Below are 12,711 nucleotides of genomic sequence, written 5' to 3'. Positions count from 1 at the left end.
GAGGTAGACAAACTCCTAATGAACATATCTGCTGTCTGTTGGGCTCAACAAGTACAAGTCAATGATATAATCCCATTCAAGTATGCCTTACGATTGGACATATTACATGATGAAGTTATGCATACACATATCATGGACATGAGTTGGACCATATCCGACGCAACCAAACTCGTAGCAAAGGTGTTTTCACTCACTTTTTAAAAATAAAATTTAGAACTAAGAAAAATACATAAACCTTTTTATTTTTAGCTGCATTCACTATTGCACTGCACAATGCAAACAAAAATCTGCAACACTGCACAACTGATCAGCTGGCTATATTGTCGCTACCCACTCTTTCACCTTTTCTTATAGTAGAGAAAAGGTAAGCTTCTACTCTCGTCAATATGGGACTAAACCCATGCACACGTCTTCGTATGTGCTATTAAAATTGTGACTTTTCATTGTTGCCATCTATCATGTATGGAACCATGGATTAGATGCTTGAGATTATCAATGGATATCCAAGTCTATAACTCACAATCAAAAGAAAATAATTTCTTGATAGTTTCAAAAATTAGTTTCTTTGAAATATATATATATATAGGATAAATATTTGCTTGTCCAGTATGTACACTCTAGTTGGAAAATCATAGGTGCAAGTGGTATCCACTCAATCTGACCTCGTAGATGTGTTCAACATGTGTTGTTTGTTAGGAAACGCATCAAAACCCTAAGTTCTAGCAAAGATCATACAATATAATAATTGAAAACAAAAAAAACTAAAATCAAAACCCTCAAGAATTCATTCATGTAAAATCGAAAATGATTAATTAAAAAAAAGGAAAGAAGAAGAAGAGAAGGCAATGGGCACAACAGTGGGCATGGACATGCCTTAGCCCTCACGGCGGGGAGGGAGAATTGGGGTCGGGGGCATGTGTTTTTACACATGTCGGGTCCCAGGGTGGGCTGCCCACCCTGATCCAACCCAGGGTGAGCATTGCCCAAACCCCCTATTGGGGATTCTTGGGTCAAGGTGGGCACGTGTAACAACTCAAAGAAAAAAATATTTGGGCCCGGGTCGGACCCGACCCGGATCTGTCACGGGCTTAGTAAGCTGCGTGCTAATAAAAGCATGCAGCGACAAAGGGAAGGAGGTCTCTCGAAACCTCCTTCCCCCCTTCTGTTCTCTCTCTCTCTCTCGATCGACCCCCCTTGCCGACCTCTGCGTTGCCGAGCACCCCCATCGGCGACCCCCCTCCTTCCGGCGACTTCCTTCCTCCGGTGAGCTCCTCTCCAGCAGCCTCCCCAGGTACGCCCTTTTCCCCTCTTTGCTCTCTCGTCTCTCCCCCGATCCCCTCTCTTTCTCCCTCAACTTTCTGTTGCGCGGGGAGGTGGTCGAGCCGCCTCCCTGCTGCCCTAAATCATAAGGGAGGGGAAAAGCCCCTCCCTGCGACTCTTTTCAGCGAGGGAGGGGCCGAGCCCCTCCCTGCGACGTGTTTTGTAAGGGAGGGGCCGAGCCCCCCTCCCTGTGCCACTTTTGGGAGGGGAGGGGTCGAGCCCCCCCTCCCTGCTCCTTACTCCCCGTGGGGTCACGGGAGGGGTCGAACCCCCTCCCTATGCCCACTTTTAGCAGGGGAGGGGCCGAGCCCCTCCCTGTTCTGTGTATCGGCAGGGGAGGGGGTCGAGCCCCTCCCTGCTCACAATTGCGACAGGGGAGGGGGTTGAGCCCCTCCCTGCACCCTCGTCTTCTTCTCTCCTCCTTTTCAGTCGGCAGACTGGCAGGAGCGACGCCCCCTGTCGCCTGTGTCCGACTGGTTGGCAGGGGGTGATGCCCCCCTGCCGCTTGTTGTTGATTGACTCGCAGGGGTTTCCAGCCCCTGCCCCTCACTCTCTCTCTCTCTCTCTCTGTCGCCTGAAACTTTTGGATTGGCAGGGCCCCTGCCTGTCGTTTCTGGTAGGTCGACAGGGGTTGGAGCCCTGCCTGTCCTTTGTTGACAGGGGTGACGCCCCCTGTCGCCTGCATAGCATAGGTATGCAGGGGCCTTGGCCCCTGCCTCTCATTTCTTGGCAGGTCGGCAGGAGCCGAACCCCCCTGCCCTTTTTGTTGTTCCAGCAGGGGCCATCGGCCCCTGCCCTTTATCTTTTCCAGCAGGGGCGGATGGCCCCTGCACCTGTTCTTCGACAGCAAGGGTCATTAGACTGTGCCTGGCATTTCTTCAAGGTTGGCGGAGACCGTTGCCCCCTGCACCTTGTTTGATTTTTCGGTAGGGGGTTTCACCCCTCTGCCTTGATCTTGTTGCTTGTCTCGTTTCCAGTAGGGGGTTGTGCCCCCTGTCTTGCTTCTTATTGAGGCAGGTTCAGCAGGGAGCCTCTACTCCCTCCCTCGCCTTTTCTGTCCTGGCTGGCAAGGAGCATGAGTTCCCCGCCTCTGTGGCTCTTTGTCGGTAGGAGTGAGGCCCCTGCCTCCTCGTTGTTTGCTGACAGCAGGTCGACAGGGGCTCACAACCCCTGTCCCTGCTTCTTGCGCTTATAGCAGGTGTGCAAGGGCACGATGCCCCTGCCTCTGCTTCCCTTACATCAGGACGGCGACAGTGCCCCTGACCTTCTATTTTTGGTATTAGCTTGCTAAGATCGTTACTTTTGCAGCTCGTGCGACGGATCCTGCTCGCGCTCCGCGACCCGAGCCGTCCATCGCTTACACTCGCAGACGCCAACAAGCTTGCAACTCTCAAAGGTAGGGAAAGATTGCACAGAAGACTTGGACAATTGAATTGAGTTCAATTAACTAAAAATGATAATTAAATAAATATATACGCATATATATCATATATATTTATACGAGTACGCATTTAACTCAAGGACGCGGTTTCGCGATCATTGTCCTTTACTTTGTCGTCGTGCATCGCACAAAGGTTTTGCGTTGCACTCTTGCTTACAATCATTTACTTTGTTGTCGCGCATCGCGCAAAGGTTTTGTGTTGCACTCCTGCTTACAGCCTTTACTTTGTTGTCGCGCATCGCGCAAAGGTTTTGCGTTGTACTCCTGCTTACAGCCTTTACTTTGCCGTCACGCATTGCGCAAAAGTTTTGCATTGCACTCCTGCTTACAGTGCTTTACTTTGCTGTCGCGCATCGCGCAAAGGTTTTGCGTTGCACTCCTGCTTACAGTCCTTTACTTTGTTGTCGCGCATCACGCAAAGGTTTTGTGTTGCACTCCTGCTTACAGCCTTTACTTTTCCATCGCGCATCGCGCAAAGGTTTTGCGTTGCACTCGTGCTTACAGTCCTTTACTTTTCCATCGCGCATCGCGTAAAGGTTTTGTGTTGCACTCCTGCTTACAGTCCTTTACTTTGTTGTCGCGTATCGCGCAAAGGTTTTGTTGCACTCCTGCTTACAGTCCTTTACTTTGTCGTCGCACATCCCACAAAGGTATTGTGTTGCACTCCTGCTTACAACCTTTACTTTGTCGTCGCGCTTTGCGCCCAAGCTTTTGCTTTTGCATATGTGTTACTACCTTGCTATTGCAGATGACGCTCAGGTTTTCGCTTATTTCATACACGTTTGAGGCATCCTCATGGAGGATGCAAGAGACATCTACCACACTCCCTCTTGCGACAAGAGTTCAGTCGGGAGTGAAAAATACATCATCGTCTAAGGAGAGGGATACCTCGCAAGGATCCTGGCTCTTCGTGTACGCAGTCCTGCAGAATCGACTTGAGATTTTAGGGAGCTGCGCAAAAGCATCAAAGACTGCCCAAATTAAAGCATTTGGAAGGAGGTGATTGGTTGGTTCTGTTGAGAAACATGTATCCCGTCTATCGAGGACGATATCGAGTCATGCGAGGCATGTAGATACCCCGATAGTGGATGAGATTCGAGATAATCACATGCCAAATGTTGGCACAAGCTGTTGGCTGTTTCAAAAGACAAAGAATGTCAAAGTATAGTTTGAGAAGCATTATATGTTTGTGAAACACTTCTGCTGAGGCTCTTATTGAGGAGCTATACCCCTTTCATCCTAGAGTACTTGTGGTCGTACACTACACGTCTAGTACTGCGATGATCAGATGAGACGGTTGTGCGACCTCGAATAGTACTAAATGCACAATGTTGTAATCACATAAAATGGCCTCACATTCGCCTTCACGGGCAAGATGCTCGAGTGGTTTAAAGACCACAACATAGAATGGGTCGTTAGTTAAGCAACCCCTAACGCACTGATTCGCTTGTTGTCTGTCAAGAGAGAGGACAGAGCGGTACAAAACTCCAATGGACAGGTTGTTAACAACCACCTTACGGGCAATGATCCGGCCTCTCCAATCATTGGAGTTAGGGGAAAGGGGCTACAATAGTTAGCTCAACACTTCTGCAGAAGTTGGATGCATCTGTGGCACTGCTTATCAGCCTTTGGGGAATCCTCTCTCGGCTAAAGCCATCACTTTAGGAGCGGACTCAACTAGCTATTCGGGTTATTGAAAATACATAGAATAACAGACGCCCGAACTAGTCTCAGGTGTTTCTACGTTTTGCCTGCGCGTACCCGCAGGCCAGTAATATCGAAACATAAAGTTTGTTCACACTGGTCAATTGCTTGCTTGCTCGATAGTTCAGTATGTTACTCGTTGAGTTGTACCTGCCTGTCGAGGCGTTACTCTAATTTGTTAAACTACTTATGCAGTTCTTTGCTAAGTAACATCTAGCTTCTCATACTAGTTAAATACTTATAATAATAGCATTATGCCAGTTGCTACATATTAGCATGTGACTTGCTTTACCCCTTGGTCGAACTGTTTGGTGCTTATTGTAACGTAGCACTTGTTGGCTTGCATCTCTTATGATTGATGTGATTGCATACAGCTCGTAATCTACGAATTGATGACAACTAGGATTGATGTGGTCGTTTGTCTTATAAGTTGCTTACATATTGTGATATAACTGTTGTTGTATGATTGCTTATAAATTGCTTGTGATGCAATGGTTTATGCCTTACGATTAATTTAATTACTTGCTGATGGATTGAGCCATTTGATGGTAATCGTATGCATTACGAGCATTGTTATGAGTGCTTGTCTTATTCAGTTGTTTTGTTTGGTTGTCAGATAGAGTTAGTTACTCTTCGCCAATAGAATCAACTGGATTGCCATATCTATGTGTTCTCATGTATCGTTTACGGATGCTTTGAGGTCCTATTTGAGGATTGTAATGTTCCTTGTGGCAATAATACAATGCGTAGGATTATATGCTTTTGTATGATGTGATTGTTATGCCACGTGATAAGAAATGTTGAAAGTATGCGATAATATGTTCATGGTTCATAAAACCTTATTAGAGGAATGGGTGATCGTGTGTTTTGTTTTACCATGTGGAGTGATACGATGCATATTGCAGATATACATGTGGGTGCCCATATTGGTGGCTACTGACCCCCAAAAGCGGTCAATGGTTCGAAGCAGTCGATTGTATTGATGCATGTATCACTGAGTTGGTTGTTTATTGAGGACCTGATCTCCAAAGGATTATCTGCGAGGGCGTGTATGATCAAGACCAGGTAACCGGCTAGAGTGGTAGATTCTCTGTGAGGATGTACACTGTCCACGAACGGGTAGCCACAAAGACGGTGAACTCCTATGAGGAAGTGTATGGTCCAAGACCAGGTATACCATCTAGGGCGGAATTCCTTGTGAGGTTATACATTTCTCAGACCAGGTGATCCGACGTTGATCTTGTTGAATGTAATAGTGACTATCGACCCTTAGAGCGATCATTTGTGTTGATGCGTGTATCACAATGATTTTCATTGGATATTGCATTTGTTGGGGACCGGCTTCTCAAAGGTTTCGCTGTGAGGGTATGTATGATCAAGACCAGGTGACCCGGCTAGAGTGGTAGATTCTCTGTGAGAATATACACTGTTCACGAACGGGTAGCTGCAAAGACGGTGAACTCCTGTGATGAAGTGTATGGTCCAATACCAGGTATACCATCTAGGGCGGTAATTCCTTGTGAGGTTGTACATTTTCCATATCGGGTAATCCGGCTAAAGCGGTAGAATCTCTGTGAGGTGTACACTGTCCACGAACGGGTAGCCGCAAAGACGGTGAACTCCTGTGAAGAAGTGTATGGTCCAAGACCAGGTATACCCTCTAGGGCGAAAATTCCTTGTCAGGTCGTATATCTCCCGGACCGAGCGATCCGACGTGGATCTTGTGTTTTTGCTTACCATCAAAAGTTATGATGAGTTGTGATGATCTTCTGAGATGGTTTGGGATAGCCACTTAAGAATCTATAGTTTTGGCTTTCTACTTTAGCATGATTACATGTTGATCCCTGATGTGAGAATCAGATCTTTAGCGATTTTAGATCATGATCATGTTTTGGACCTTCTACGGAAGAGTGGGCTTTTCTGAAAAAGTATGACGCCTTAGTGAGTCATAACCGGTGACAGTTGGCCGCGTAAGGCCTTGAGAGATGGGAATAGTTTAAGGTGGTTCAGGACAAAGCGTTTGTTAGAAGTAGTGAGAGCGCTAAACGATGACCTGGATTAGATACAGAGACCTCATTCTAGAAACGAAAACAAGCTTGTTGTGTGGTAGTTCATAGCTTACGATCAAATGAATCGTCTTGCTACGTTTTGCACTGCTTACTTGCTTGAACTGCTTACGTTTGCACTGCTTACTCGCTTGCTCTACTTACCCGTTTTGCACTGCTTACTTGCTTGAAGTGCTTACGTCATGTATTGCTTACCTGTTTAACTGCATATCTGTTTTAAACTGCGTAACCTACTGAATTAAAGGTACTTAATTCAGTTTCCTGTAGTCTCTCTTTTGCACCTACTAGTTTTTCACGAAACTAACCCATTCTATGGGTACAGGTGATGATTAGGTATACCACGGGCGATGGTGCGATTGCAAGATGGCTTCAAGACTTCTTCTTCCTGCTCTTAGCTCGCGTCCTGGACGTTTTGATTTTGTAACGGATTTTCCTTGGAATATCTGAATTTTGTACTATTTGGAGAACTTCTTAAATGAAAGTGACTTTTCTAAGTGTTTGCAAGTAGCATGGGTTGTGCGCTTTGGTTCTTTTAGCTAACGCACCCAAAGTTGTCAGCTTGTCTTTCTGAAATTAACAAAAGAATAGTCTTCCGTTGATTTCATAAATCATCTCTGAGATAAAGAGATTTCTTTTTAGTCTCTTGTCTGTTTTTCTGAAAGGTTTACAAGTCTGAAATTTTGAGGCGTTACAGCACGTGCCCACCCTAGATCCTATGTGGCTCTGCCCTTATTCGAGGCAATATAACGGATTATAAAGTGATCAAAGTTGTAGCTCTAAATAGGATTGAATAGAAAAATAGGACTCATAAAGCCAACCCCATGTAGTTGGGATAAGGTGTGATGACGAAGATGAAATGCCACAATAAAATTCATCCAAAGATCCCAATCCATATATTGTTGGTGATACAAGTAGGTGTAAATCCACAAAAAGAGTATTCCCAAAATGCAATACAAATAGGTGTTTCCTTATAGAAAAGTAACTTAGCAGTGGCTTGAGCAGCAAAAGGAAAGAGATACAATGACTGCCTTTTCACAAGGCCTTGGGCACAAAACGCAGATGAACAAATCACTGTCACTTAAAGGCGACAAGTGTTACATTTGACCAATAATTAGTTACTGAGGGGTGAGGATGATCAATCACCTGAAGTTGGACCTGTGAAAAGAAATAACTTAGGAAAAAAACAAAGAAAAAGAAAACTTTTATTAGGCCTACAGTGAAACTAGTACCTATAACAAAAAAGTCCAAACAGAATAAGCTCTTTTTCACATGTTTTGGCTCCATCCCATAATAAAATACCAAAGTAATGAAAGGTATGAGAGAAACAGTGCAGGAGACTGCAAGTCATAGATTTACTAAGTCACACAAGAATTTAAGATACAAAATGTATATAGTCCATACACTATCCAACTTCTTAACCAACTAAAAGAACAACACATCCACATCATCAAACTGCCTAATCTATTAACTTTGCTGCTGGGGTTGAGCATTACAAGATGACGCATCAAGAGAAAGACAGCAACAACAGGGGCCAATAGCATGAAACAGACAGTATGCACCTTTATGGATAGGTTTCTAAAAAGGAAAATATCATCCATATTTATCTTAAGCTATTGTCTCAGAGAATAGAAACACATGAAGTGCTATTGATGCACAAAGAAATATACCTTGCCAACAAGGCTACCAGGCAGGTTTGAAGGCCCTGTAACATACAACAAACTAATGAATCAGCCTTGAACATCAAAAAGAAACTCCATGTCTGAGCATGACAAGTAAAAATTTGGCATTAAATATTCATCTGTTGGCTAAAGTGTAAATTATTAAATTCATTTTTTTGAGGCTAGTAAAATCTCAAGCATAAACTAATTGCAAAATGATAGCAATATACAGATCCCATATTGACAGACAAGTTCATCCATTAGGAAAAATTAGTAGCACTTCAGTGCTCACCATCTGCCACATGAGAATGCCGTTTTGGACATACACTTCCTCATGTGGCCAATATATGTTATTGCTGTTATTCTCCAAAAGTGCAATCTCTAAATTGCGATTCTCTGTCTAACTGAGTGATCACCTTGCTTATTCAATCTTCTAGACAAGAAGAAAGGCAGCACAACCACTAAGACCTCATGTATGTAGGCTGTAGAAAATAATGGATAACCTCATCCCAGCTAAATAACATAAGCCCTTGAGCCTGGAAATCATTTGCTTTGTTGTATTCTGAGGCTAAATGCTGACTCCTGACAAGGTTGTTCCATTTTTTCCTTTTGATAATGTAATGCAAAAGAATTAAATGTCTGAGGAAGAAAAGGTGAATGTTCTTATGACTACTGCAAACGGCAACTAGTATCATATCTCATAACCCCATGAGGATGTTCAACTTTTCTTGAGCTTTTTCACACTCTCTCCAAACATCTCATCCAAAATTTACTTTTTCAGTACTAATCCTCTCATGCTTTCGCAGCTCCAAAATGAACCCTTTTCCATGAGCTGATTGGATCTCCCTAAGTGGGATTAGAACCTGGAGATTCAGTAATATAGTCAGCTCCACTAATCCTTCTTACACTTCAATCCATTTTGTGCCATGTAGTTTGCTTAGTCACCAAAATAGAAGTGCATGGTGGTACCATATGTTAGATGTCTTTTTGCCGGATTAATCTTGACATGGACCTGCTTGAGGTTGAAGCTATCATGTTAGTTATTTTATTTGAATCCCAAGATGAAGATATAATGGATTAGCATTCTTATCACCACTCATAAAGCCATGATGGTGAAAAAGTGATAAGAGACTCATCTCTGGAAAATCATGTCAAATGGAAGTCAGATCTAGTGCAATCTTTCATAAACACATCAGCAAATTGATGGTGCAAAAATGATAAGTCTCATCTCTGGAAAACCATGTTAAATGGAAGTCAAATCTAGTGCAATGTTTCCTAAACACATCAGCAATGCAATTTCATTTGCTTAAACTTCGGCTCTAACTCTTCATTCCCCACCTTTTCACAAGCAAATAGTTGGCTGGTTTCTACTTAGTTTTCCCATGACACACCGGGTTCATATAAATTGAAATTTTGTTTGTGGTTATCACAACAAAAAAAGATAATAGAAGATATATTGTAAAGACCGGGCTTTTCTTTTCAAAAGATACATAAAGGGCTTTAAGAAAATGGTGACATCTTTAATAATTATAGCTGACATGGAATAGTACTCTGGCATTCTGGACTTTGTACTCTATCTAGCAAAGCATGATACCCCTGGCTGCTCTACGAAACAAGAAGACAGCCCAATTTAATGTAGTAGCTGCATATACAAAGCTTTTGCTGGCTTACTTGTACAATCATTGAAAAATGAGGATATGACTGTAACATGCATTATACAATTTGTGCAATGATGTAACATCATAATGGAGTTGCAGACTTTCAGATATTGTAGTTACGTAATAAGCTGAAAACCATGAAAGTATACCACATGGAACAAAACATATTAATAAGAGTGAAGGGGATGTCATTTCAAAGACGGGTTGCATCTCCAGCTTCTTTTCCTTCACTTTCACTTTTCATGTCTATTGTCACATGGTATTGGAGCAAACCATCATCTTGATTCAAATAACTAGCCAAGGCAATATCTTATTAAATGCTCTTTTTTCACTGAACAAGTTTTCTCTCTTTCCTCCTTCAGAAAGTATTTCCTCGTCTGCTAATATTCTCTTTCTATATTTTCCTTTTCATACGTAAACCATAATTAAAGTTTTGTCTCTACACAATACTTTTATACCCTACACCTAAACCATGATAAAATCATGAATAAAGAAATGCACCATAATTGTACATCACAGCTTCTTTCTCGGAGGACCAGCCATCCCTGAGAGAACTTAGTTCTGATGTTGGAACACATTCTCCAGTGAGTGATAGTGGGGTTTTAGCCTTGCAGATCTTTCAAGTTATGTAATAAGCCAAAAAACATGACACTACACCAGGTAAACTAGAGCATGTTAACAAGAGTGAAGGAAATGTCATTTTGAAGACAGTTGCATCGCGACAGATTCTTTTCCTTCACTCTCACTTTTCATGTCTATCATCACATGGTACTGTACCAAGTTATCATCATCATAACTCACAATAACTAGCCATGGTAAGATCATTTTCTTACTTGCTCTCTTTTTGCTTGACATGTTCTCACTCCTTCATAAAGTTATTTGCTCATCTGCTAATATTCTCTTTCTATATTTTCCTATTCATGCCTACACTATAATTAAAATTTTGTCTTAACACATGATCTTCACTTTGTCTTAACACATGAACTTCTCAAGCCCTATAGTTAAATCATGATACAATCACGATTATGAATGCCCCATTATTGCGCATTGCAAGTCCTTCCTCAGAGGACCAGCTATCCCTGGGAGAAATTAGTTCTTATGCACACATTCTCTAATGAGTACAACAAAAAGAAGCAATCATGATGAAAAATGCAACTGTATCCGATCAGGTCTTTTCAAACGGTACATGCTTCATCTCCTTCAGCCTTTTCTGTCTCTTCATCCCTTTCTCTCCCAACCTCAGTAACTGCCAATTAACTCTACTGATAATATTTAACCCTTTTATTTTTTACTTACTTTCCTGAAAGCCACCAAACTACCCATGTGAAGGATGATTTCAGACTTAATTAGATAATGATGAAGGATTCCACTGCCAGCATTACTGATGGATATCCAAAAGAGATAGATAATGATATATTTTCTCCTTTATTTGAATTTTCTATTAAAGAATTTTCTGAGAAGAACTGATTTCACAAGAAAAAAAAATGAAGCCCTGCTTTAGAACAACTTGGTGCACAATTCAAACTTGCTGTATGTAGTTTTTTTTTTTGTTTTCTATCACATAGTTACTTCCAAACTTTATGCAACTTATTGCAAGATTTTCATAGCTGTTAGCATTTCTAAAATTTTAGTCTAAAAATATTTGTATTTGAAGATTTCACAATCATTTAGTTATCTTTTAAAGGAGCAAAGCATCAATTATTTGTGTTAGGTCCTCGTGCATTGCCTCACAAGTTTTGAAAACCTGAAATGTCATACGCAAAGACAATGCCTTATTGCTGCAACCCTCTGACATCAACATCAAGAAATGCAGGAAAAAGAAGCCATATACCAATAGTAACATCTTGCTAAAATCCGCTAGCTACTAGGAGTTCTCAGTAAAAGCGCTTTTATCTTTTTTTATTGTTTTAGTAGCAAAACATAATTTGCTTTTCACATGCTAGGATATGTTCACATAATCCAAGTAAAAAACAACAGGAATATGACATCAGTTTCCTCAGGTAGCATTATGCATGATCATTTCATGCTATGCAACAAAATTAAAGAAAGGGACAGAGACCACACACCTCAACCCCACCGATGCAAAAAATAACCACCAAAAGCTCCACAAACCAGACTGACATATATCTGTAAAGCAAGAACAAGAAGAATGATGCTATAACAACAAATAGGACTGCTGATGTAGTGGTAATGTCGACAACGCCACTAGAGCCTGTGCCTTCCATGAGAAAGTTGTTGGATGAATCCTACAAGCACAAAAACGCCCATCTATTATCTAAAAAATAAAGATGCATTTTCCAAATCATAGAACTCCAAATAGTCTTAACACAAAATATCCTCTTGGACTGGGAACAATTTAAAATAGATATCATCATAGAGGGTGAAAAGAGAAAAACCTTCAATAGTTTGTCATACTCAATGGCTGCTTCTCTAGCACTCCAAGCAGACCAATAGGATGCACATAATATAGTACCGATGGCCATCAGCCATAAGAATACTTCAGCAGTATCCACTACTGGACGCTGTGGAGAGTACAACTGCACGGTCACTGAAAACAAACGCAAATCGTCACCAGATGCATAGGAATTCTATTGCAGTACTGTTGCAGGAGAAAGAGAATTGACACCAGTCATCATATGTCAGAGTACAGAATCATAAAAAACACGAGTAACAGCAAAAGGTATAAATATCTACATGATTGACTGAAAAGCAGAATGGCAGTAGTCTGGGACTAAATTAATGGAGGTCATCAAAAATAAAACTTTAAGCCTTCTGATTTTTCTTCATAAGCTTGAAAATACAACACAAATATCTCCAATATTTCCAAACTATCACAATGTTTTAGCAGTATTTTCATGAAACAT

General features: G+C 41.8%; 1 protein-coding gene across 5 annotated transcripts in view; it reads right to left on the bottom strand.

Moving 5' to 3' along the window:
• LOC149845018 (signal peptide peptidase-like 4) overlaps nucleotides 1-12,711 on the bottom strand; it is a 131,822-nt gene that overhangs the window by 57,709 nt on the left and 61,402 nt on the right. For all 5 annotated transcript variants that reach the window (XR_016430161.1, XM_089995446.1, XM_089995449.1 and 2 more), the window contains 3 exons: nucleotides 12,244-12,395; nucleotides 11,914-12,093; nucleotides 8,199-8,233 (listed from right to left, as the gene is read on the bottom strand). Coding sequence is in view for 4 of the 5 variants with exons in the window: in XM_089995446.1 (XP_089851572.1) it covers nucleotides 8,199-8,233; nucleotides 11,914-12,093; nucleotides 12,244-12,395 (367 nt within the window). In the remaining variant the exon portion in view is untranslated. The remainder of the gene's footprint in view (nucleotides 1-8,198; nucleotides 8,234-11,913; nucleotides 12,094-12,243; nucleotides 12,396-12,711) is intronic.

The sequence above is a fragment of the Nuphar pumila genome, chromosome 2, assembly GCF_984573655.1.
Source record: "Nuphar pumila chromosome 2, dmNupPumi1.hap1.1, whole genome shotgun sequence".
In the NCBI taxonomy this organism is placed as follows: Eukaryota; Viridiplantae; Streptophyta; class Magnoliopsida; order Nymphaeales; family Nymphaeaceae; genus Nuphar; species Nuphar pumila.
This window is presented reverse-complemented; position numbering and strand designations above follow the sequence as displayed.